We start from the raw sequence: 26,146 nt of genomic DNA, 5'->3' as shown, positions 1-26,146 counted from the left end.
GGCCTAACCCCTAAACCACCCGAAGGTGGTTTAGGGGTTAGGCCCTAGGGAGAGGGTTAGGCACCGGGGGGGGGGGAGTTAGATATAGGGTGCGGGGAGGGGGAGGTTAGGTTAGGCACTAGTGGGGAGGATAGGTTCAGGCATCGGGGAGGGAGGGTTAGGGTAGGGAGAGGGTTAGGATACCAGCCGACAAGTGTTGGTATCCTAACCCTGTAGGGATGCTGGCGTCTGGATTTTCTCCAACAGGATCCAATACCCATCACGTAACCTGTCTGTTTATGCAGTTTACTTGTATAAAAAAAAAAGAAAAAAGAAAGTAAATTTAGAAGGCTGCAAGGAACACGAATGAACTGTAACTTTTTTGGCATAAAAAAGCTTTAGACATATAGCCATTACCTGAGCCACTAGTTTATTTGCTTGTAAAACTATGAAAAAAACAACGCCAATCCTAGTGCATTTAAATATAGTGAGCCAGCTACATGTTCAATTTTCGTACATATGTGAAATATATAACGCCCGCTGGGGCGAGTATTCGTGTGACCTGATTGTTTCAAAAGGGAGACTAGTGTCCAGAAAAAAAGCTTGAGCTCGAGATCGGGTCTACCCTTTGAAGAGATACCGGTTGATGTCGACCTTGCTGCATTGCTCTATAAGCAGGTCCCACCTACTGACTTGAAGCATAAAATCACTCAATTTACACAAAGTTCCTCAGAGCAATGCAGAGTAGAATAAAGGCACACACTAATCAAAGGATAACATCAAATGTCCTGGCTAGAGCAACAGCTACGGGAAATGAATGTGAGGGTTCCTAAAAGCCCTGCTACAAAATAATTCCTTGCCAGGGTTATGTCCATCAAAGTATCTAAAAAAATAACTGACTAAAACAGTGGCATTTATTATATATCGTCACCTTTTCAATAAACTGCAGGAGCTGTAGCCAGCATCAGTAGAGTTTGTGGGTGGAGTATAAAGTGAGGCTTTTACTGTAGTCATTCCAAAATGATTTCAGCTAAACAGAGCTCTTCTCTGCTTCATGAATAGACCCAAAAGCCCGATGGGTAACGCTCCCTTCAGGTGACGTTACCCTATAGAAACCTATGGGCTTATTTCGGGACACTCCCCCTCGGGAGGGATGCCATCGGATCCCTCCCATGAGCCCCCGCGGCCCACGGCCTTCTGCGCATGCACAGAAGGACGCCAGAGGGACTTTCGGGTGTTAAACCCGGATGTCCCTCTGCTCGAGAGTATCTTATCGAGAGAGCTGTCCTTTGAGATACTCTTGGCACATACCGCGTTAATGAACCGCAGTATGTACACGAAGACAGGGGGGATGTACCACATCGCTGATGCGATGCTTAGTACATCCCCCCTAATCCGCCCTAAGCCATTCTCACCCCACCAACCATGGGACCAATAGGTCTGTTATGAACTGTGGCCCTGATTCAGAGCCAGACGCTCTGAAAGAGCGCTCGCTCTGAATCTGGGCGTTATTTTTATTTTTTGTGCGGCCTCCTGGCCGCTCGCATAGCTGTGGGTGACCACCCACAGCTATAGCGAGCAGCCATGATGATGGTCGCGATGGTCAAGACCATTGCGACCATCGGGCTTGCGACGAGACCCTTGTGGTAGGGTCTCGTTCATCGCAAGCCCCAGAGAGCTTTCGGCTCTAACAGAGCCGGAAGCTCTCCACTGACATCACTCGTGATGTCAGTGGGGCCGCCCCCAAATGGCAGGCCTTCCCTTGGGAATGCCTCCGTTCGGGCAGCCACCCCCCGGCCCGCCCACCAAACGGCGGCGAGCTGTCACTCAACATCGACAGCTCGCCCCCTTTGGTGCGAGACCCGGAGCGACGGATTGCCCGTCGCTAGCCGGGTCTCGCGCATGCGCACGATGGAGCCGGCTCCGTCATGTGCATGCGCTGTGGGCCACAATCGACCCAGTTGCGAGTGCTCAGTGCTTGCGACCGGGTCTGAATCAGGCCCAGTATACTTTACTTCCACCAGGGGGGAATAGGCAATTTCTATGGGTTGAAAGTAACTGATCCGACAAGAACCCCAGGAGCCAGGGCAGATATAAGGACCTTATGTGCCATTTGCCTCTATAGGAAGCCTTGCTAAAAGAAGTTTCTGGAAACTCCCAGCAAGCGTGAGAAATAATAAAGGTGGAGCCTGCCTAAGACACAGCATCTGTATAGCAGGGTCTGAGCTGTAAATGCAACACAAGGGCCTGGTCACATACATGAGCAACATGTGCTAGCAACCTTATTAATAGGAAAAGTGGATGTGATGCCCCTAGTAACCAATCAGATTTGAGCTATCATTTTAAAGAATGTACTAGATAAATTATAGCTGCCAGCTGATTGGTTGCTGTGGGCAACTTCTCCACTTGTCCTCCTTAGATGGTTTGATAATCCTCCCCCCTCTCTTACTGTTCCATAGGGTGACCTGTGGACAAGTAGTGTAATAGTAAGTAGATGGTCACTCTGGGGCTGGATACGCACATTCATGGGGTATCTGCCTTCAGTGGGTGCACTATGGTATGTTCTTCTATGCTCAGAGAAAAGCTCTCTGCATTTAACATGTCAATCTGCCGAAGGAAAATGTGTGTTATTGTCGGGGATGATGGAATTATTGTTAGGAAGGTTTTATGTGTTGGGTTACCGTTTTACATTGTTATGCTAATGTTTATTAATCACATGTACAAAGTTGTGTCATACATCCCTGTTAAGCACATAGGGCCTGATTCAGAGCTGGGAATAGAGTAAGAAGGAACAAGTACCTGTGCATCTTGGCAAAACCATGTGGGGGCAGATGTAGATTTGGGAGGGGTTTGTCCAAACTGAAATCTAAATAGCCGTGTAATAATAAAGCTGTCCAGCATTTGTGGGCTACATGCAAAAGCAGCCGGTATTTACCACACATGCAATAAATAAATGTATGTATTTGCACCCCTTAGACTAAGGAGCCTTTATGTGTATTATGTTAATGGTGATTGTAAGCTCCAATGAGCAGGCTCCTCCTCAGAGCTGTAGAGAGCTGGGACGGGGAAGGGGGCATGGCCTAATCAAGGGAGGCGTGGCCATGCCCCCTTAGAAAAATAAAATAAAAAAACCTTGCGGTGCTGAGCACTGGGGAGGGCAGCGCTGTGAGGCCCTCACCTCGGCGCAAATCAGGGGGGGGGGCGCAATCAATGAGATCGCTCCCCTCACAGGTAGAAGAGAGGGGACTGCAGTTATTGCTCAGCAGCAGTGAGTAGTCTCACACTGCAGGACAGCACACAGCAGCCTGTGCTAGGTTAGGCTGCTGACTGATAAGAGGGAAGGGGGTGGCGTCGAACCCAGGCCTCCACCGTGCCCCTCCAACAAGCCCGGGCCCAGGTAATTAGTACCTGCTCCCCCCATTTCGGCGCCCCTGCTCCTCCTCCCTTATGTTCTCTTAGGCTATTACCCTTGCACACAAGCGACTCTGAACCCTCTCCTTGGACCCCTGCTTTTGCTCCTCTTTCAGCTGCTCTAAACCTGTAAGTTGCACCCCTGCTAATGGGTACAGGATTCAGTCTTCACTGTATATTTCCCTTTCACCCCTTCCTTTCCTAGCTGAATTGTGTATTGAGAATTATAGTGCTGTTATCTGTTTACTACAGTGTACTGATACAGTGCTGTACTGTTTTACCATGTGCTGTCTGTCTACTCCAAGTACAGAGCTGCGGAGCACTCGTGGCGCCCTATAAATAAAATGTAATTATATTAAATTTGGATAAATAACCGAGCTTAAGTGTGGATCATTGGAGATTACGGGGAGAGTCGTATTGCCCCTTCTATGGCTTTGACCATCTGGAAGACATTACTATAGGTAGTAGTCTATATCTCGTCAGTTTAGTTGTTTGCAATTTGTGATTACTAGATTAAAATAACGTGATTATATATTAACTGATGAAAACAGTTGCCTGTTCCGGACTGTATTAATATTATCAGGTTATATCTGTTAGCTTCTATGCAAATATTGTACCTATTTTTTTTTTATTTCTGTTTCCCTGATCCCTTCCCTTCTTTATTTCTGTATCCCAGATCCTACCCTTATAATTTTGAAACAATAAAAATTTCATGTTTAAAAAAAATAAATACAAAAAAATGTAATTATAATAAGGTTGGAGTATTTCCCTCTTGTATGGAAGTGCCACTACTGAGTGTTGTGTTTATGAGTAGAGTGTACTGCCGTGATCTGTGGATTTAAATGATCACTTTGGCTTAAATGATGGGAGTACAGAAAGAACATGCAGTATGGAGATTGGGTGGCGAGCTTAGTGCAGACTGGGCAGGGTCAGTGCAGGCTTGGCAGGGTCAGTGCAGACGCCGGGGATGGTCAGTGCAGGCTGGGCAGGGTCAGTGCAGGCAGGGAAGGTCAGTGCAGGCTGGGCAGGGTCAATGCAGGATTGGCAAGGTCAATGCAGGTTTTGTAGGGTCAGTGCCAGCTGGGAAGGGTCAGTGCAGTTTTTTCAGAGTCAGTGCAAGCTTGGCAGGGTCAGTGCAGGCTTGGCAGGGTCAATGCAGGCTTGGCAGGGTCAGTGCAGGATGGGCAGGGTCAGAGCAGGATGGGCAGGGTCAGTGCAGGCTGGGCAGGGTGAACTCAGGCTGGGCAGGGTCAATGCAGGCTTGTCAGGGTCAATGCAGGCTGGGTCAGTGCAGGTTTTGCAGGGTCAGTGCAGATTTGACAGGGTCAATGCAGGTTTTGCAGGATCAATGCACACTTGGCAGGGTCAGTGCAGGCTTGGCAGGTTCAGTGCAGGATGGGCAGGGTCAGTGCAGATTTGGCAGGGTCAGTGCAGACGCCGGGGATGGTCAGTGCAGGCTGGGCAGGGTCAGTGCAGGCAGGGAAGGTCAGTGCAGGCTGGGCAGGGTCAATGCAGGATTGGCAAGGTCAATGCAGGTTCTGTAGGGTCAGTGCCAGCTGGGAAGGGTCAGTGCAGTTTTTTCAGAGTCAGTGCAAGCTTGGCAGGGTCAGTGCAGGCTTGGCAGGGTCAATGCAGGCTTGGCAGGGTCAGTGCAGGATGGGCAGGGTCAGAGCAGGATGGGCAGGGTCAGTGCAGGCTGGGCAGGGTGAACTCAGGCTGGGCAGGGTGAACTCAGGCTGGGCAGGGTCAATGCAGGCTTGTCAGGGTCAATGCAGGCTGGGTCAGTGCAGGTTTTGCAGGGTCAGTGCAGATTTGACAGGGTCAATGCAGGTTTTGCAGGATCAATGCACACTTGGCAGGGTCAGTGCAGGCTTGGCAGGTTCAGTGCAGGATGGGCAGGGTCAGTGCAGATTTGGCAGGATCAGTGTAGACTTAGCAGGGTGCAGGCTGGAGAGGATCAAAACAGGTTTGGCATATTCAAATTTCTGCAGGTGTTCATCACTACTGAGCAGCTGCAAATACTGCAGGTGGTAGGGGGGGAATAGTTACCCAATATATTGCATTTGGAGGTTTGGTGAGATGAGATTATTGACAAAATATTTACCCTACATGACATTCTCTTTTCCTTCTATAAATATGGCAAAGCAGAATTTTCATTATTCACATATAAAGTGCCATATAACAGCATTGCAAATTATGCTTGGTGCTTCTTTACCGACTCTGGTTCATAACACTTGCAAAGCTGAAATTAGCAGTCAATTATCATGATTATATGAAGCAATTAGTCTGATGCATAATATGAACATCTGTGCACTGAACATATTAGAATTCTGTGCACTGAGAATTTGGCCTGACACTGTACATGCACAGAATATTCCAGGGTGCAGAAATGGTCATCTGCTGTGCACAGAATCACTCCGTCCCACTGCTCACAACATACCATTAATAAGAAATATCCTAGAGTAGGGGTTCTATTGCTCACCAATTAATTGGCAAACCTGCAGTAAGTAGGATGTTTTCTGAGCTGCAAAGTGATAAGAGTCCACCTCATAAATCTGATTACTGACGACAATTGTAGTGGTTCCAATATTAACTAAGATTATTACTCTTTGTGTTGCAAAATGCAGATTTTTGGGGTAAAACTGGCTAGGCACAGCTCCGCAAGAGGTCAGTAAGCATGATACAGAAGACATTGGGCATAAACATTTGCTTTGAAGGCAGCTGAGTAAGACAATGTATATACATATATAATAATAATATAAAAAAAAACATAAATGTTAACAAATCTGCAAATATGAAACCAAGGCAACGTCTGGTACAGAGGTCCGCTGAGCTGGGGCCAGTGTGAAATACTCCTGTAATTAAGCTAATTTCACATAATCAAAATCATAAAATAAATAAGACATTATAGTATGTGTGTAACATTGGATCTTATAGCGAAGAGAAATAGCCCTTAATAGAGCACACATATAGATACAGTAGCTTGTAATATCATACCTGTGGCTGATTAAAACCAGGTGAAATGGAGACTTGAAGTCAGCCAGCCACAGAATCTGTGTAATATATATGTGTACTGAATTAAAGGGATGATATGTCCAGAGTGGGGTGTAGTCGGCATCCCGGCGTGCGGGATGCCGACGGTCTAAATACCGGCGCCGAAATCCCGACTGGTTGGGATCCCGGCACCAGTATCCCGACCGTCGGCATCCCGAAGGTAAGTAATGAGGTGTTAGGGGGAGGGTTAGGCACCGGGGAGAGGGTGTTAGGATTGTTTAGGTTTAGGTGCTAGGGGGGGGGGGAGCTTAGGTTTAGGCACAAGGGAAGGGGTGTTAGGTTTAGGGTGATGGGAGGGGGAGGTTAGGCTTAGGTACTAGGGGGGAGGTTAGGTTTAGGCACCAGGGAGGGGGTGTTAGGTTTAGGGTGCAGGGAGGGGGAGGTTAGGCTTAGGCACTAGGGGTGGGGAGGTTAGGGTTAGGCACTGGGGAGGGAGGGTTAGGGTAGGGGTTAAGGTAGGGGATGGGAAAATACTTACCATGTGTTCCTATGGGTGTCGGGATTCTGGCTGTCGGGTTGCCGCTGTCGTTATTCTGACCAGCGGCATCCCGACAGCCGGGATTTCATACCCAACCCGTCCAGAGTATGTATGTGTATAAATAGGAATCACACACACTAGGAGAATAGCGGCACTGGTCAAATAACAATAACAGGTCCTCAGGAACTTCTAGTTCAACGTTTCCTGTGGACCTGGTATTGCGAGTGCGCCATTCTCCTAGAGTATATACAATAGATAGATAGATAGATAGATAATGTATATAGAAATATACATTAAAAAGAATCAACACTAATAGATATACACACATTGGGTCATATTTATTAATAATTTGGTTCTAGACACGCTAATTAAAATGTCACATCACCACTTATTGCGGAAATCTGAAATTAAGGATTCCATGTATTATAAACCACCCGTGAGACAGGGACTCTGAAAGGCGCTCGTCACAGCGGCAGTGTCAAACGCAGGATTTTTAAAGGGCGGTTTCCAAATACTTCATTACAGAACCAATGAAAAAAGTCTAACCAGAATAACCCTGCAGCATACACTTTATTGTGTAGTTCAAGTGTTACAATATATATCTATTATATACACAGTATATCCCCCTCCCCCGGCACCCATTGACATGTGAGTCAGACAAATACCTTCATCGTCTATCAGGACATCGGGAGTGGAAGACAGTGAGGGCCTCACCCGGCCAACATCATTTATTAAAGACTACCCACTCCGGCACCCCTCGACATGCAAGACACGCACTTGCCGCAGAATCAGTGGAGAGTGGAGACAGTCACTGCCTCACCCAGCTAGCTCTATCTCAAAACCCCATGAGAGAAAAGAGAGGAGATGAATGCTACTGCTGCAGCTCCCCCTACATTCAGGCAGCGAGAAGCCCCTCAGTGCAGTGATTGGGATGGAAAAATAGCCCAGGAAATATATGGAAGCTGCCCTAATGGGGACAGTGTCTGTCAAGGGGGTGGGGTTCCTCCTCATACGGCCTGATAATGAGTCAGATGCAAAAAACACCTGAAAAAAGCGTCAATGCTTTTATATATACAGTATAAACACTTGTCTTTTCAGGGTCTTTCTAGCTGTGATGGCACTACAAGTCCCAGCACATCCAGTTGACAGACAGTCAGTGATCTAGATGCACTACAGTATAGGACACCTGCTTCTTACCTTTCACGTCATGCTGTTACAGTGCAGCTATCGCAGGGTCCAGGTTCACTGTGGTCAGACCGGGCTGGACCGCTGGGAAGGGGAGCTGTGGAGGATCAGGGGGCGCCCCGCCCTCGGCTACATCCGCAATCGCGACCCGCTCTTGAGTCCTGACTGGCTTCGCTATCCACATTGCTAAGGGGTGGTCTTGTGCACAAATGGACCACCCCTTGATTTCATCCCCATTTATACAGCTACACACTAACACCTCATTGATCCCTGGCTGGAGCACAAGTTCCATACACTCCGCCCCCACTCTCCCGGCTAACGGCACCCTGAAGTGCCTGTTAGCCGGAGCAGATAACAGCTTCCTGTTTGCATTCCACAGTGGAACGCAAATCCAGGAAGCAGGCAGCCGGCACATACAAATTCGAATATGAGGCTCAGTGTAAATATAAGGAGGCAGCATTACAAACAGCCTGCCTGAGCTCCTCCTTTGAAAAAAAAAAAAAATCGGTCAGCTGCAGTGGATGGATCAGCTCAGCGGCCAGGGGGGGTTTCTAGGTACTCGAATCCAAAGGAAAACGAAGAAAAAAAAAAACCCAGGCACTCCGTGTGTCATCTGAGCTAAGCGTGTGCTGGCTCTTTAAAAATTCACCATCTTGGTAGAAATTTTTTTTTCACCTGGATCATTAATTTTACTACAAGTGCTTCCCACAACTGGGATCGCCTGCAGCGAGATCAATACACGCTTCAAATCTAGGAGTTTTTTCATGCATAGATGCACATTATATTCATTTTTTATTATGGTGTTATTTTATATAGTTGTTTGCAGAAGTGCCATCCAAGCGGAGGGAATATTTACACCAATGGCCAAACAGCTGTTTAATACTTTTTATTAATATTCCTACAGACAATGACCTATTTGCTTGACATTAGCTCAGCATATTGTGAAGGATAATGAACTGGTAAAAAAAAACAAAAAACAACACAGGAATATTTTTATTTTTTAAAACAGATGAATGTATAAGACAGGAGAATGTTATATACACATTTTCTTCTGAAAACAGATTTGTGTTATGTTTTAATGATAATAAGACATATGTTTGATGCCTGTCTTGATTGTTCTTTTTTTAGGCCTCTGGAATAATTGAGAAGTACAGTAGACACTAACACAATTCCGTATAATGTTAATGGGCACTAGAGAGATTATGATATACTAGTACTTTGGACCTGTCATTCAGCAGATCACTAGATATTGTTCCATCTCTCTGTTTCTCTCTCTATTCCTTCCATCTTTGTATTTATCCACCGCCCCTTCCTCCCATCTTGCTCTTCCTCTCATCTCTATCCCTCTATTCCTCCCATCTCCCTCCTCTTCCTCCATCTCCCTCTCCTCCACCCATCTCTTTCCCTCTTCCTGAAATCTCTTCCTCTTCCTGTCATCTCTCTCCCTTACCCCTTTCTCCCATCTCACTCCCCCTCCTCCCATTTCTCTTTTTCTGTCATCTCCCTCTTCCTGCCATCCCTCTTTCTTTCTCCTCTTCCTCCAACTCCTTCTCCTCCACCCATCTCTCTTTCCCTCTTCCTGTCATCTCTCTCCCTTACCCCTTCCTGTCATCTCACTCCCCCTCCTCCCATTTCTCTTTTTCTGACATCTCCCTCTTCCTGCCATCCCTCTCTCTTTCTCCTCTTCCTCCAACTCCTTCTCCTCCACCCATCTCTCTTTCCCTCTTCCTGTCATCTCTCTCCCTTACCCCCTTCCTCCCATCTCACTACCCCTTCTCCCATTTCTCTTTTCCTGTCATCTCTCCCTCATCCTGCCATCCCTCTCTCTCTCACTCCCTTCCTCCCATCTCTCTCCCCCTCTTCCTTGTCAGAGAGGAGTGCATTCCAGCGCTATCTCCTGCTGTGCATAGAAATTTAGCAGTCACCTTTACAAAGATGGCCACCGCAAGCCCCTTTTCAGCATGGCAACCCCGTGCCCTTGTGCAACAACGTATATGTGTCCTGAGACAGAGAGTGTCTCTACACATGTGTGTTACACTGCACAACATTTTCCTTCAGAAAAATAGTAACCCAGATGTCATTGCTTCCGCTACTGCTGGCTCTGGTAACATAAACGCTTACTCTGTACTACATTCTGTTACCGCTGTTATCCTGAATAAACCTCTAAACCTGGTTAAGGAAAAACTGACTGGACTAACCTCCTTTTCACATTCCGCTGATGCCAATTATTCTACACCAATAAGACATATCAACATTCCCCTTATCTCTCCCTCCTCTTCCTCCCGTCTCTCTCATCATCTCATCTCTCTCCTTCTTCCTGCTATCTCTCTCTCCCTCTTCTCCCCCTAACTATCCTCCTCTGCCTCCTAGCTCTTATCTCTCTACCCTCTTCATTTCATCCCATCTCTATCCCCACCTTCTCCTTACTTTAAGATATTACTGGTTCACACTAAAAATACTGTGTGGAACAATCTGTGTAAGTGTCATTCGTAACAGACAAATCTGTTGACTTTTCACGGGGGTTGAATACTTTTTCATGCTACTGTATATACCAATGGACCACTCCCATATGAATAACGGTGATCACCTTGTAACAATATCAAGGTCAGGGATATAAGATGGTATAAGGTGTTAGTAGGCAACGTGTTGAATGCAGAAGATATGGGCAAGTGTAAAGACCTAGGTGACTTTGATAAAAGCCAAATCGTTATGTTCAGCACATTTCTGAAACGGCTTGTGGGGCACTCAAGGTCAGTCATGGTGACTCCTACAGACAGTGGCCATTATGCTGTATCAGGCATAATGCATAGTTTGGAGTATATCCAATTATAAGGTGCAATTTTGCACCATGGTAATTCCATTCCGCATTCCCAACATGGTTTACACAGGCGCACATTTGCACCCTATAGCTGGATTGGCTCCTAATTCTAAATGAGGCTTATAATGTCAGACTGAAATGGAATCCCTGGCGCTAATTCTGGAACACCTGAGGGTACTGCGTGGAATATAACCAGCAGCCAAGGCAGGTGAGGAATCGGGAATCCTCACAACAAGAAACAAAAAGAATGTCTGGCGCTTTAAATATAGAGATTCCACCAGGGGCTTCTTTAGAGAGGAGGGGGCCCGTGTGCATCCCCCATCACGGGCCCCCTCCTCTCACCCCGGCAGCCGGCAAACGCGGCTGGCCGGCCACCGCAGAATCAGTAGACTCTGGGCACTGGAGTGTGCCCCGAGTCTACTGCACATTTCCTCACAGCGCATGCGCAAAACACCAGAAAAATGGCCGCGGCACATACTTTCCGCCGTTTTGAGCAGCACTGAGAGACCCGACGCGGGACCTCGGAGAGGTATGTTTTAGATAATATGGGTGCAGGGTGTTTGGTGCGGACCCCCCCTGGATCCGGGGGCCCATGTGCACTGCACACCCTGCACCCATTATAGACACACCCCTGGATTCCACACAATATTGATAATAATATATTTAATAAAAAACTATTCAGTTAGCATATTAAAACAAGTAATATATTCGAATGCTGTATATATATATATATATATATATATATATATATATGTATGTATATATATCAAAACATAAAAATGTATCAGCAATACATCAAACAGAACAATAATAATAGATAAATAAAGCACAAGATACTGAAAGCAATAAATTGATATGCGGTCAAATGTATATGTTCATAATGAAAAATAAATAAATAAACCAGCATATAAATATGTGTCCAACGGTAATGCATACTTAGGGCCGTATTCAATTTGGAGCGAAAAGTCAATTTCAGCGATACTTTTTCACCGATGACGTCATTTTCGACGATATTCAAATTCAGCGTCTTTTCGCCGGTGCGATAATGCAATGCAATGTAATAGGTGAAAAAGTTTTGCCTATGAATACCAGGCGGAAAAAAGTGCAGAATCAGGGTTTTGGGGTGCAAAATTGCGGCAACCCCCCTAAACCCTTTTAGGGCACCTCCCTTGACGCAACCCCCCCTCCTACAAAGGACACCCCAAAAAAGCACTTTGAAAAAATGAGCGAGAAGAAAAAATGGGGGTACAAATTCAAAAACTAGTGCAACAGCTTTTGGGGGTGTCTGGTAGTATGGGGGAGGTGTATCTTTGATTGCAGGTGCTTGCTGATGGTGTGTTTTTGGCGCTATTTAATGCTTGACTTTAGGAACTTCAAAATATGCTTGCACCCATTTTCATGTACCCCAAATTTGATGGGAATACTTATTTTCCCCCCAAAAACTTGCAAAATGCTGTTTTTCACCACTTGCTCAAAGATCCTAAATAGCACCTATTGAGACCATTTAAAACCCCCAAATACCTTCAGCAGGGCTAATTGGGGATACCCATAGTGATCCCCCATGTCAGAGCATCTATAGGGGGGCTGTCAGGCTGATTTCCCCAAAAACGACATGACTTTGACGATTTCCATTTCACCGAGTTCCGTTTTCACACATTTGCAATTGAATATGGGGATACGCAGGATACTTTTTCAGAGGCAAAACCTCCGATGATGGCGAAAAGTCCGGACTCCGACTTTAAACTGCAAATTGAATACGGGCCTCAGTCTCCTGCGGACGTATGTTTGAGTGTCCTTTATCTAAGTATTTATAGGTGAAATAAACAAGGACTGTCTCCAGCCGTGTAGGTGTTAGTTATAAACACACAATGGATTCAATCCTCCTGAAAAAGGTTCCTCATAGGCCTCCGGTAGCAACTGGGTGTAATAATAATATAGCTTTATAAAGAAGGGTACAGACAGCGGGTAATTCCTGCTGGAGAGCTTACTCACTATTTAATGCAAGTCCCGTATGGTAACTGTGTCCCTGGTAAATGTCAGCTCCACTGGTGGATATATATCCATCCGGTCTATGGGTCTGACCGGCATGTAAGATGAAGGCGGTGCTTGGTCTCTACAGGTGTCCCTGCAGCACACGATGTTTAGCCCTGGTCTGTATGAAATATTGTTGTATGGGAGCCGTTTCCACAACCCAGCGGCAGTCGGCATGCGGAGGTTCGATAGAATGTAAGCGGCGGACGTCCAGGAATAGTAAATCCAGGTCAGGTGCCTATCACCTGTCACTTCAACGCGTTTCTCCTTATCAGTAGGCTTTTTCAAGAAGCAGGTATAATGTCAGACTGCCTGATCACAGCATCTAACACTAAATAATCAGTTGTAATTGTCATTTAGATCCATTCCGAAATGTACATTCACAGAGTTGGAGACAAGAGCATTTGCGCATCACTTCCATTTTGCCGCTGAACCTGCATCTACTTGTAGTGCTGTGCTGAAAGGACGAAAAATAAAGGCCCGAAGAGGGACGAGGGCGCAATCACAGGATGTTCCCTGATTTGGGGGAGAGTGCACAGGCTGTGGGTCGTCCTGCACCACAGAAGTGCCTGTACCTAAAATGGGATACACCAATCACTGGGACTTCTGTGGGAAATCACATTTGTCCCCATGTAACTAATGTTTTAGATGTCACCTTAGCGTCGCATGCAATGTAGATAATCCTGATGTCCCCTGACCCATTAATGAAGCTAAAGAGAGGTTTTAAAGTGGTAGAAGGGCGAAGTTTCGTGTGACGGTTTTACTGTCCCCACCTACTACCTTCAGTTTTATACCTCGGCCAATTCAAACGTGGTCTTAGAGAGGAGGGGGGCCCTTGTGCCAATTTGATTGGGCCTCCTCCCTGAAAACACAGCCCCCACCCCTCTGTTACAGTGCTAGGGTTTTTGTTATCTTCTGCGAATGTGACATATTTCTGGAAAAATCTGTGTAAGTATCACACTGAGGCCATATTTCTGGTGATTTATTCAGAAATATGACGCCAGCACCATGTTACTGAGGAAGACATCAGTATAATGATGCCAGTCATTGCAATGGGTGCAGGGTGTACAGTGCGGGGTCCCCCATGACTCGGGAGTCCATGTGCATTGCACACCCTGTACACATTATAAATATGCTACTAAGTCTATTCAGGTTTATATATCAGCCACAAACCCAGCCAGCATTGGTAGTATGGTGGCATTGGCATGCAACGTGAGATGCCCTTAGCGGACATTGTGAGTCTGCAGACTTTCCAGTTTGTACATGACCAGTAACATCTAATGAGAAAGTAGAATAACTGTAAAGCCATTTATAACTATCCAATATGCAATCTTTCATATACATAAAACAACGGAATAACAGCGTTAGAAAGTCAATTCGAAAATGCAAAGAGAATATTTAATAGATACATAAAAAACATATATAAATAGTATTCAGTACATACAGTCATAAGAACATAAGAGCATCATCCAATCCACCATTGGATACATGCAAAAGCCTGCCAGCATTGCTAATTAGGACCCCAATGCCTCTGAGCACCCATGGACTAGCTATTTGAATGGTGGATTGGATGATGCTCTTATATTCTTATGGCTATATGCACTGAATACTATTTTATATATGTTTTTACGTATCTATTAGCTATTAAATATTCTCTTTGAATTTTCTAATTGACTTTCTAGCGCTGTTATTCCGTTGTTTTATGTTCTTTTCTCAGAGGCCTTACTAGCCTCTTTATACAGCTGCTCTTTTGTACGGATTAATTCACCCTCTATTAGCGCTCCTTCAGTACTATACTGTGGATATTGTTGTGTGTAATCTTTCATATACAGTACATGTAACTTTTATATTTTTTTACTGTTAAAATTTATTTTATATATATTTATATATAATATATATTTATTATCTACAAACAGCACATTCTAAAGACAGAAGAAATCATTAGGGAAAAAACTTTTCATAACATGAGATAACATATTGCTAGACAATAAGAATATTAGCATTCACCTTGATCTGCCCACACTATTGGTCAATGTGCTGCCTTGTCCGATCGGACTGATTTAATCCAGCGGGCAGGTGCCTTCACTGGTATTGTGGAATAACTGGTTCTCACCTCTAGGATATCTATCAGGACGTTCTCCTCCGGCTGCTTACTGCTCCTCACGTTCTCCAGGACCATGGAATAATAGACTCCCTGCGGGTCTGACTGGTACAGGTTGTACGTGTCTGTTTGATACCATTCTTGAACAGCAATAAAAACCTGGTTTTCATCCGTGCTGATGATTTGTAAATCCTGGAGGAAAACGTGAATGATTAAAAACAAATGAAATTTTACATCCTAGTTCTCCTTATATATCATTAAGTATAACGCATTAAACCCCAAGGTCACAAAGATTACCATGGTGCCTATAGATTAGAGATTAGCAATACTTATCTGAAAATTCCCACCCTTTGGGCTGGAGACCTTCTCAGGGCCTAAATTAAAGGAAAAAAAGGAACTGACAAGGGGTGTTTGGGGGAGGGGGAGGTGAAGTCCCCCAATGGGGTCCAGGAACAAAGACCTGGCAGGGGGTCTGAGGGACAAAAGCCCCCTACGTGCTTAGAGGGTCTATGTACTAAGCCATGCAGAGAGTTAAAGTGGAGAGAGAAAAAAGTACCAACCAATCAGCTCCTAACTGTTACTTTACAGGATGTGTTTGAAATGGATCTGGTTAAAATCCCGACAGTTGGGATGCCGGCGCTTAGAATGCCGGCACCGGAATCCCGACACCTGACAGAATCCCGGTACCGGCATCCTGATGATAAGTACTGGGGTTAGGGGGAGATTTAGGGGTTAGGCACTAGGGGGGGTTTAGGGTTAGGCAATAAGGGGGGAGGATAGGTTTAGGCACCAAGGAGGGAGGGGTAGGGGGACTGACAAGTCTGTAGCCTAACCCTGTTGGGATGGTGGCGTTGAGATTTTGACTGCCAGGATCCCGAGCGCTGGCATCCCATACCCAACCCATTTGAAAAATGACAGTAAGGAGCTGATTGGTTTATCTCTCTCCAACGCTTAGTACATCTCCCCCATAGACCCCTAAACCTTCTGCAGAATAGAAAACACAAGTATCAGATCTCCTATATTTTAAAACATTCATTATTCAATGCTAGCCAAAGTCAACTAGACACAATTGTGCCTTAACTTATGCAACATGTTGGAGTTTAAATATTAGGGTCTCTCAGTAGTTACAAATCAAAGTACATTTATTGGCAGAATCAAGACACAAACAAGTAGTTCTAATGTTACCGTTGATATCACAAGGTTCCTATGGGTGTGTGCTCAGATGGAAACAAGTGGTCCTACTGATAGAACCGCGATAGAACCCTGTAAATGGGTAATGTAACACTGTAGTACAATTGATACTTAGGGGTACTGTAGATTTACTATGCAGTGATTTGACTGAATTATAGATTGGCAGCGATTTGATTCAAAGCGATGATGTATAGCCCGGGAGGGAGTTCCCGGAACTATTCAATGTAGCGTGATGTTTGGTCCGACTAAAGGAAAAATCCGCCAAAAGTGCCGACCGTGCTGCTGTTTTCTGGCTTAATGAGCACTAACAACCTCGCGGCCAGCACTTTAGTTGGAGAATGCCGGTTCTCACGACTAAACACACAGGTTAAGTCGCGCAATCCGGTACTCTCCAACTTAACTGCGTGCTGAATTGAATCGCGGCCAATGCGGGTGTGAGAAGAAATTCTTTAGTCGGGCCAAACAACACGCTGAACTGAATAGCTCCGGGAGCTCCCTCCCGGACCTATTCGTCATCACTTTGAATTTAATTACGGACAATGAGTTCACCACATGTGCATGCAGTGTAATCTAACATTTTTATAGAACTATCTATAGCCAGATTATCAGAATGCTGACAGCAACAGCAATTGGATACCAGTGGCCTGTCTCCTCATGTAATTGTTGTGCTAGTAAGGAAAGAGTGGTAGGTAGACTGACAAGATGTGAGGCGGAGAATAGAGACAAGTCACAGACTGAAGCCGCGTATCCACTAGGCGACTAAAATGAGCGATTGAACGATAATGACATCATTATCACTGAATTGCTCATTAATCGTTCACAAATTGTGCATCAAAATGTTGAAAACGACCAGCAATGCGCGCTGGTCATTTCTGACATGAACATGCAGGTCAATCTGCCGATAACGAGCGATTGGGCATGTTCGGGGATGAGGGAGGGTGCCTGCACTGAACGACATATCATTCAGTGTAGGCACTTACAGGATGAGGAACGGCTGTATGATTACAATGTTGTAATCGTACTGTCATTCCTCTATCGGCAAGTGGATAAGCACCTTAAGAGGGTGATTCAATTTCTAAGGGCATATTTATTATAATTAGTCATTTCAATGTGATTTGCACAGGATTTTAGGCCCAAATTTATTAATCTAGGAAAGACGGGACAGAAATCCTGTGCTGCCCTTTGCAGAAATGCTGTGCTGCCCCTGCCCTTGGCAGAAATGCTGTGCTGCCCCTGCTCTTTGCAGAAATGCTGCCCTGCCCCTGCCATTTGCAGAAATGCTGCCCGATGACTGCCGCATCAATACTTTGCAAATCTGAAAGACTACACAACCGCGCATGCGCGGAATGAATATCATTCACACGGACAGTGTATACAGCCACGGGATTCTGGCCACACCCACACTGCACAGGTCACAGCTCCTCCCCTTCACAGTACAGGCCCTTGATGATTTTCAGCCCCAGGCCCTTAATCTGGTCCTGCAGTCAGGTGCTCCCAAAATCACTTCAGAGCATGAATGAAGCTGCCAACAGATTAGTCACCTGGTCCATGGATTTTGTTCAACCAGCAAGTTTTTATTTTTTGTTTTATTTTATTTGTTCTGTTAATTATTTGGCATAGGAGGACCTGTCTGCATATTTGGCAGAAAGCCTCTGCTAACACCATCTGAATATATTGCTAGCTATGTGGGGCTTCTTCCAAATACATTTCACAATTCAATACTGATACATTACAGATTACCGCATTTCCCATTACAGATATGGGAAATGAGGTAAAGATCCGAACATGTTGTGATTTTTTAGTCAGGGAGGAGAGTTTTGCAATAAAATGTTTGATAAATATGCCCATAAGTGCCATGAGAACGCCTCATCTCACAGATACCAGCATTGGCACGTTTTCTCTTGCGCCCCCTAGAGGTGCATAGAAAAATGAGCAATGGTTGAAAGTGTAAACCCCATTTCTCTTCATCATTAACGCAAAAATGCTGAGAAATGGGCATTCACAAAGGAAGCATTTCAAACGCTATTTGCCTTTTAAAATATAAGGTTCCCTACAGTGTACGACAGATCGTTAAACATAAATCAAGACACTGAATGAACAACTTTATCTGCTAATTAACTGGGAGATATATGGATATATTACATCTACATCTAAAATATATGTACTATGCTTGCTAACTTTCCCTTGATTAATCAGACATATATTCAATTGTGCAGAGTAATATTAAACCTACTGTGCAGAGCTGCTGTGGTTAAAAGGTTTCCTAATTCAGTGTCCTCCAGAAAGCAATTAGGTCAGCGTGCATAGCAATTTTCATGAAATATGAATACTTAATCAGCCACTTTTTTACCATTATTAACTAATAAAACCATTTGCAGCCTTATTACAAAGGCCAATAACCAATCAAAATAGATCTATGGAGCATTAGAAATGATGAATGACTTCTAGGTGAATTACTCAGATAGTTTGACATATATCCTTCCTGAGCTGGCGTTCTTATACAGAGGTGCGGCCAGAACTGCTCTGCATGTGCTTTCTGTTGTCATGGAGCGTTGGAGGCCAGATGTGCAGCTGCCTATAGGGGGATGTGTTGTAACTGGCCGGACAAGACATCTAGGATATGGATGAACAAAGTTTGAACAATGCGAATTCTGAATATAAATATTAAATGGAATATCGATCTTCAGCAGTAGATGTTGGGCCAGATTTACTAAATGGTAGTTTGGAAAAACTAAAAAGATAGTTGTTAGAAACTTGAATTAGGCCATTTTTAAGGTTGTTGTTTCAAATTCTATCCCATGCTCAGCTTGCAGATTCATTCCTCAGTCAGCCCTTACTATGTTCCCGCTGTTTTTAAAGGACAATTAAATATACTATTTTTATTTCTAACAAAATAATAATTTTCCTATAAACTTCCTGTAAGAAAGCCAAATAAACAAACTTTTTTTGCGTTACACACAATGGAGGTAGCCATTTCTTGGCTGAAATACACTTAGCGATAATACATCCTATCAGTTCACTAGGTACCACTGAGGCACTTCTGATATTTATATATACTCATTAGGCTTCGCCAAAATGGCTGCCTCCAGTGTTACATAAGTTCCAACATTCACAGGACTGTCTAGCATAGTTGTTACTAACAGAAAATGTAGAAGGTCAGAGTTGATCCTCACTGGTATAAGTCATCTGTGAGACACACTGTGGGGGGGGGGGTGTCATTTTAGGTATACTGCATTTTCTGAGATTTATTTAACCTATTCTCTAGGAGATTCAGGAAGAGAAGTGTACGGGGCAGTGTGATCTCATCATCATGAGTCCACTCTTATCTGAACAAGGTGATTTGTGAGAGGGCTGGCGATGCGTTTCGCAGCAAAACATATCCTTAATTTACTAGGGAAATTAGTGGGATGCAGGAGGGTCGTCTACTCTTCCGGTAGTGAGTAGAACTCCCCATGATCTGGGAAAGCAGGCAAGCATGATTTTATGTAATGCACATTTGGTTATAGCACCTCAACAAACACCAAAGTAGCTTTAAAATATTTGTATCTATAATTGACCAGGACTATACAGTTAGCCCCCAGTATGGGGATGTTTTATCCTAAGGGACTAGCATGCACATTTTCACTATGATGATTTTCCTAATGGAGTTTCACCCCAAGTCAATCCTGATATCCTATTATGATATCTTCTTCCAATATTGTGACCAGCCAAGACTGGCACAGCCTGGTGCTGGTGACAGCATTTGCTGGAGGACCCTACACTCTGAGTCTCACGCAAAAGCGACCTTAGCAGTGTGTATTGGCGGTCGCCCGCCTGCGGGTTTATGCTAATGAAATCCAAACTCCTTCCCTTGTGTACACCTACGCAGCCAAATGTGCGAGGACTGAGATTCCAACTTTTAGCGCACGTGCACGCTATAATACAGATTGATGTGTCCTTAAATGCCACCATCGGTCGCACCATTGAAAATTGCACCAGCCCTATGGCCAATGCAGCTTCCCCAGTCGGACCACGGCCTCCCATACATGCAGCCGTGCGCCTGGGAACACCCGTGACACTCCCACAATACGCCCACTGAATGGAACATTTCTGAGTGCGCTACTGCCTAGCTGCCACTCACCGCCCAGGAACGCCCTTCACTTCTCTGCCACCGTTTTGATACATCTGAATCAATCACAGCACTCTGTGTACCGCATGCGTCATAGGGCTTTTCAGAAATGTGTGCGCAAATAAGCAGTCGCAAATATTCGCTCAATTGAGTGAACATTGGGATTGTGCGCAACTCAGGATGAGGTCCTTTCCCTGCTTTAGCAGTAACTAGCCCAGACTATTGCACTTCTTTTAAACACTAACGATAAAATCTGATCATGCTGTTATCATCATTATCATCAACATGTACCTTAAGGGGTATATTTACTAAAGAGCCGGTTTATAGAAGTGGTGGTAATGATTGGTTACCAATCAGATTCTAGCTATTACCTAAGGTGCTAGATAAATAAGTAGAACCGAATTGGTTGCTAGGGGCAACATTCCACTTCTATAAACCTGCACTGTAGTACATATACCCATTACAGTGGACCTTATGGATCTGTAGAATATACGTCTCCTACAGGGGTGTTTCTAGAGAGGAGGGTGTCCTTGTGCAGTCTCTGTCACGGTTCAACTCCTCTCCGCCCGGCGGCCGGCTGCGTACTGAGCGGTGCTTGGCCAGCACCGCACTTATAGGCTCTGGGCACTAGAGTGTGCCCAGAGTCTATAGTGCATGTGCAGTTCACCGGGAAAATGGCGGCGGATGCCATTTTTCCTGTACTGCGCACGCGCAAGTGACGGGAAAATGGCCACGATGGCCATTTTCCAGCCGTTTTTTACAGGCACAGACACCGGTGCTGACGTGGGACTCCGGAGAGGTAAGTTTTATAGGTGCAGGGTGTGCGGTGCATGTATAACAGCCTCATTTCTATTCCAGATATTATATTACATATCACTGCTGGTTCTGTGGTGTGCTTAGTATGTTATTATTGTGGTGACATCACCTGTAACATTATTATTTTTTTAATAACAATAATTTTATATTTATGTGTGGGGACCAATAAGTGTGTTTTGTTTTTAGTAATTCTTAATTATTACTGTGTTCTTTAAAATTAATCTCAAGTGCTAAATATATATGTTTATGGAGTTTTAGTATTTGACTTATTATTGGAGTTCTGTTTCGGATTTAAAATGTAAAATTTGGGAATTTATGCCGTACGATCTGCAGATATTTGAAAAGTAGTGAGAAGAGATAAAATAAATCTTCTTTCCAGTGACTTAGTAGAATATGTTACTGCAGGTCTATAAGGAGATTGGTAAAATAACATTTAATGAACAGATTACATTTTTTATTTCACATTACCTCTTAAATCAAATTAGTTGTATACATTTTGTTACATGTGGAGGTGCATATGACACCACAATCTCTTCCCAAGTATTGTAAGGCACCTGACAACAGCACAGGTCCACATTTCGACATCTCTAACCATAATGTCAGCATTCTGCAGAATGTCGCCATTTCACACGTCAACATTCAGAATGTCGACATTGCAACCGTATTGACATTCTGCAGGTGACGACATGTCCCAAGTTGACATTTCAACAATGTAGACATCATAACTGTCAACATTCTGGTGCCCACATGAGGACTGTCAACATTTTGAATGTCGACATGGTGACTGCATCCTGTTCCAGGCGTCAGTGCGTTTGAACGCCATTACAGGGGCGTGCGATGGTATACGCAGCTTGAGCTCCCGCTGCGTGCGACGGGGTTAGCAATTTCTAAGTAAGGTCTGACCTTGTGCAATTGTGCGTGAGGCTACGATCAGTGGCAAACGCAGGATTTCTAGAGGGGGTTTCCAAATGCTTGATTTTAGAGTGAGTGTGGCCTGTCCATGAAGAGGGCAGAATTAGCACTTATCCAGCTTTAATATGTTACATACAATGTATATTGTGTGTCATAATTCCAGCATATACAAGACCAGCGATCACAGTATGCTATTAGATGCGGCAGCAGGTCCATCCTGTCTGAGCAGAATGGTTTTTTTTACAGATGTGGGCACCATTCCTGAGCATTGGAGCAAGTCCAGGAGTCTGAGGGAGCAGCAGAAGAACTTAGCACTGCCCTGGACATATATATGTACATATCGGTCTCCTTACGTACTGGATAGTGTATTATTATACAGTATTAATAATTAACCCTATTAATGGTCTATAGCAGTGCACCCCTAACAGTGCATGTTTTCCACATCTCCTAGTTGGGGCACAGGTATATTTATTACTGGCTGACACATTTTAAAAGATCCACAGTTGGTGCTAATCATTTCATTTGTGATACTAAGAAGAACATGCAGCACTAGTAACATTCTATTATATATTACTATTTCTATTGTGGTCATGGTGTGTGCTGGGGAGGGGTGTTTCCAGGCAGACGGAAACCCCCCTGCGTTTGCCTATGACGATGGTACCGATGGTTTTGCAGTATTACGTATGTGAGTAAGGGGAAGTAGGTGTCCTTATGTTGGGCCCGGACGGCATTGCGATTGCAAACATTATATTTTCGCAGTGGGTTTGCATGCGTAATCGCAGCTGCGATCCGTTATGACTCAGGCCCTTTGTCGCATAGATTTCAGTGTAACAAAATCACGGGCGGACAAGTCATTGCCAACACACAACATCAGAACATGTATCTCCTGATACACTATTTGCTGACATTCTGATTACTGACCGCTTTAAAAGTGGATTTTAACAAAGACTGGAAGCCCAATAAATCTGAAGGGAGATGCACTATGAATGGATTTTAAATAGGTACCCTTGCTACTGATTTATTCAAATGTATCTGAATACAATCAATAACGTTTGAATAATGATAAATGAAGCCAGTGGGTGAGACCATTATTCAATCTAGTTGGTCCATGGAAAAATCATTTATAGAACCAGGAGCTTAACTATATAAAACAAATTGACAGTCAGGTCACAAACTTTGAAAATATAGATCAAAAGACTTCTCTGCTGAAGAAAACATCTATTTATTGCAGTATAATTGTGAGCTGAGAAGGCAGAACAGGCGCACTACTGTAAGCAGCTTTGGGATTTTAATGACGGCTTTAAGATAAACATCAATTTGATGGCACCAAAATGTGTTTAAATTCCGCAGTCTATGACAAAGTCATCGTAAAAGTTGCTGAATTGAAGTAAAAGCTCTCTGCCTTCCCCGTGCGTTTAGCTGTATCAGCTGTACTTCAATGGTAAAGTTATTCATGGAAAGACATACAGTACTATTGTTTTTCTATTATTATTTAAATGCAGAAATGTTAGTAAGGATATATTGGGTAATGGATCCTTAAGGTGAGTGTGGAAGCAGAGCATAGGGTTATACATAGGGCAGATCTGCCAGAGAGGCACCTAAAACATACTGTACTTGCCTACTTTTGAAAAACATCTCAGGGTGATTGTAAAAGTAACAGCTATGTGCCCGGCGTTAAAGTGGGCATGTACTGCTACGCCTGTGAAATGTAGCTCTGCATGGGAAACCAGCTGACCGGAGAGAGGACATCACCGGATCCCCGATCACCAGTCCCTGGACTCAGGTAAGTTTGTTTTTGTTTTTTTGGGGGGTTTTTTAGCAGTGTTTCAGCTCCTGGTCTGTTTAGACCACACAGCTGATCACTGGGGCCGGCTCCGGGCTCTGCTCTCCCCGTCCGAGTGGAGCAGGAGTCCGGTAACCGGGGGACACCCTGGATAACGCTACCTCCAGGTGGCATTATTATCACAGGGCTTTCCCCGGTATTTTTTCACAATTTATTTTTAGTAACTTTGGCCAGATCACATTTCCCATTACAATTATGGGAAATGCGATCTGATTACTAAAAATAAGTGACACTTAGGGGTTGGATTAGAATTTTACGAATTCTACTCCAATTGCCCTTTAGTAACTTTAGGTGATGCTAAAATAATGTGAAAAGGGTGTGAAAACACCCTTTTTCACTTTATTTTAGTAAAAATAATGTTAATAAATAGAGCCCCAAGTAACTAAAAGCTTCTGTACATCATGGGCTCTATTTATTAACATTATTTTTACTAAAATAAAGTGAAAAAGGGTGTTTTCACTCCCTTTTCACATTATTTTAGTATCACTTACAGTTATTACAGGGCAATTGGAGTAGAATTCGTAAAATTCTACTCCAACCCCTAAGTATCACTTATTGTTAGTAAGCAGATCGCATTTCCCATAATTGTAATGGGAAATGTGATCTGACCAAAGTCACTAAAAATAAATTGTAATAAAATACCGGGGAAAGCCCTGTGATAATAACGCCACCTGGATGTGGCGTTATCCAGGGTCTCCCCCGGTTACCGGGCTCCTACTCTGCTCTAAATGGCAAAGCAGAGCCCGGAGCCGGTCCCAGTGATCAGCTGTGTGGTCTAAACAGACCGCAAGCTGATCTCTGCTAAAAAAAATAAAAAGTAAGAAAAAGAAATCTACTTAGCTGACTCCATGGACCGGTGATCTGGGCTCCGGTGATGACTCCCCACCGGTCAGCTGGTCTCCCATGGTGCACTGGGGCCCGGTCATCAGGTGATCGGGTCCCAGTGCAGTATGGGATATCAGCTGACCAGAGGCATGGAAGACATCACCGGAGCACCGATGAATGCAGGTAAGTGCTATTAAGGGAGGGGGGGTCGCGGGGGGGGGGGTCTGTGATCGCAGGGTGCGGGGCTTAACAACGGGGGCAGGGCTTAGCGCCGGGGAGGCGGGTAGCAGTGGCAGCCGGTCGGCGCATGCGCGGACACTTTGTCACGGTATTTTTTGCGAAAATACCGTGACTAGTGTGCGGAGGGGATTCGCAGGGACAGAGCTTTATCACAAGCTCTGTCCCTGCAAGGGATTTGTAGTAAATCCCTGTGATATTGCCTGAATTCGCAATGCTAATTCAGTTGATAATATCACACTGCAATCTGCATTACAAATGCGGATTGTAGTCAATAGAGCCCAGGGGCGGATTGGGCCACCGGGACTGCGGGAACATTCCCGCTGGGCCGGTCCCATGTCAACCGCTGCCGGGCGGGCAGCCGGCTCCCATTGCCTGCTGACCCGGGCCTGCTGACACTGGCTGTGTGGCTGCTGGCTGGTGCGCTTCTGGGAGCTGCGTTCCGCTGCGGAACCCCAACCGGAAGCTATCTGCTGCGGCTGCCGGAAGCTATCTGCTGCTGGGTGCGTGTAGCAGGGGCCGGCGCCCGCAATTGTACACTGGGTGAACAGCGGCCGTGGATCTTGTAACCTGCGGCCGCTGTGTCTGTACTCCATCTACCTGGTCTGAGGTCTCAGGTCTGTCTTTTTATCCTCCCGTCATTTTCTGCAGACATCATGCAGGATGCCCACCACAGCCTCACCGGCTACATACATCCTGGTGCTGTTAGCTGGATAGGCTGGGAGCTGGGCAGGGGACAGTGCTGAGATGGAGTGAGAACAGTGCTGCCTATCTACGCTGCTGCTTAGGTAAATAGGTAGGCAGCACTGTTCTCACTTCATCTCAGCACTGTCCCCTGCCCAGCTCCCACCCCATCTTAGCACTATCCCCACTCCATTTCTCAACCCATCTTAGCACCGTCCCCACCCCAGCTCTCATGCCAACTCAGCACCATCCCCACCCAGCTCCCATCCCATCTTAGCACTGTCCCCTCTCCAGCTGTCACCCCATCTCAACATTTTACCCACCCCAGCTCTCACGCCATCTCAGCGCCATCTCAAGTGACCTTGCCGAGGCTCCATATGGCTTTTTGGGGACCCCCACAACTTAGTTGCCCCAGGGCCCCCACAAGCCTTGACCCGGCCCTGGTATGCAGTACAGGTGAACCTATAGTGGCT

General features: G+C 45.1%; 1 protein-coding gene across 2 annotated transcripts in view; it reads right to left on the bottom strand.

The window, feature by feature from the left end:
- Window positions 1–26,146, bottom strand: part of SORCS2 (sortilin related VPS10 domain containing receptor 2) — a 1,055,028-nt gene that overhangs the window by 130,843 nt on the left and 898,039 nt on the right. For both annotated transcript variants that reach the window (XM_088473883.1, XM_088473884.1), the window contains exon 9: window positions 15,070–15,249. In XM_088473883.1, the coding sequence (XP_088330009.1) occupies window positions 15,070–15,249 (180 nt within the window). The remainder of the gene's footprint in view (window positions 1–15,069; window positions 15,250–26,146) is intronic.

The sequence above is a fragment of the Taudactylus pleione genome, unplaced genomic scaffold, assembly GCF_031769625.1.
Source record: "Taudactylus pleione unplaced genomic scaffold, aTauple2 ptg000143l, whole genome shotgun sequence".
Taxonomy (NCBI): domain Eukaryota; kingdom Metazoa; phylum Chordata; class Amphibia; order Anura; family Myobatrachidae; genus Taudactylus; species Taudactylus pleione.
Note: the sequence above shows the minus strand (reverse complement) of the source record. Positions and strands in the feature narration are given on the sequence as shown.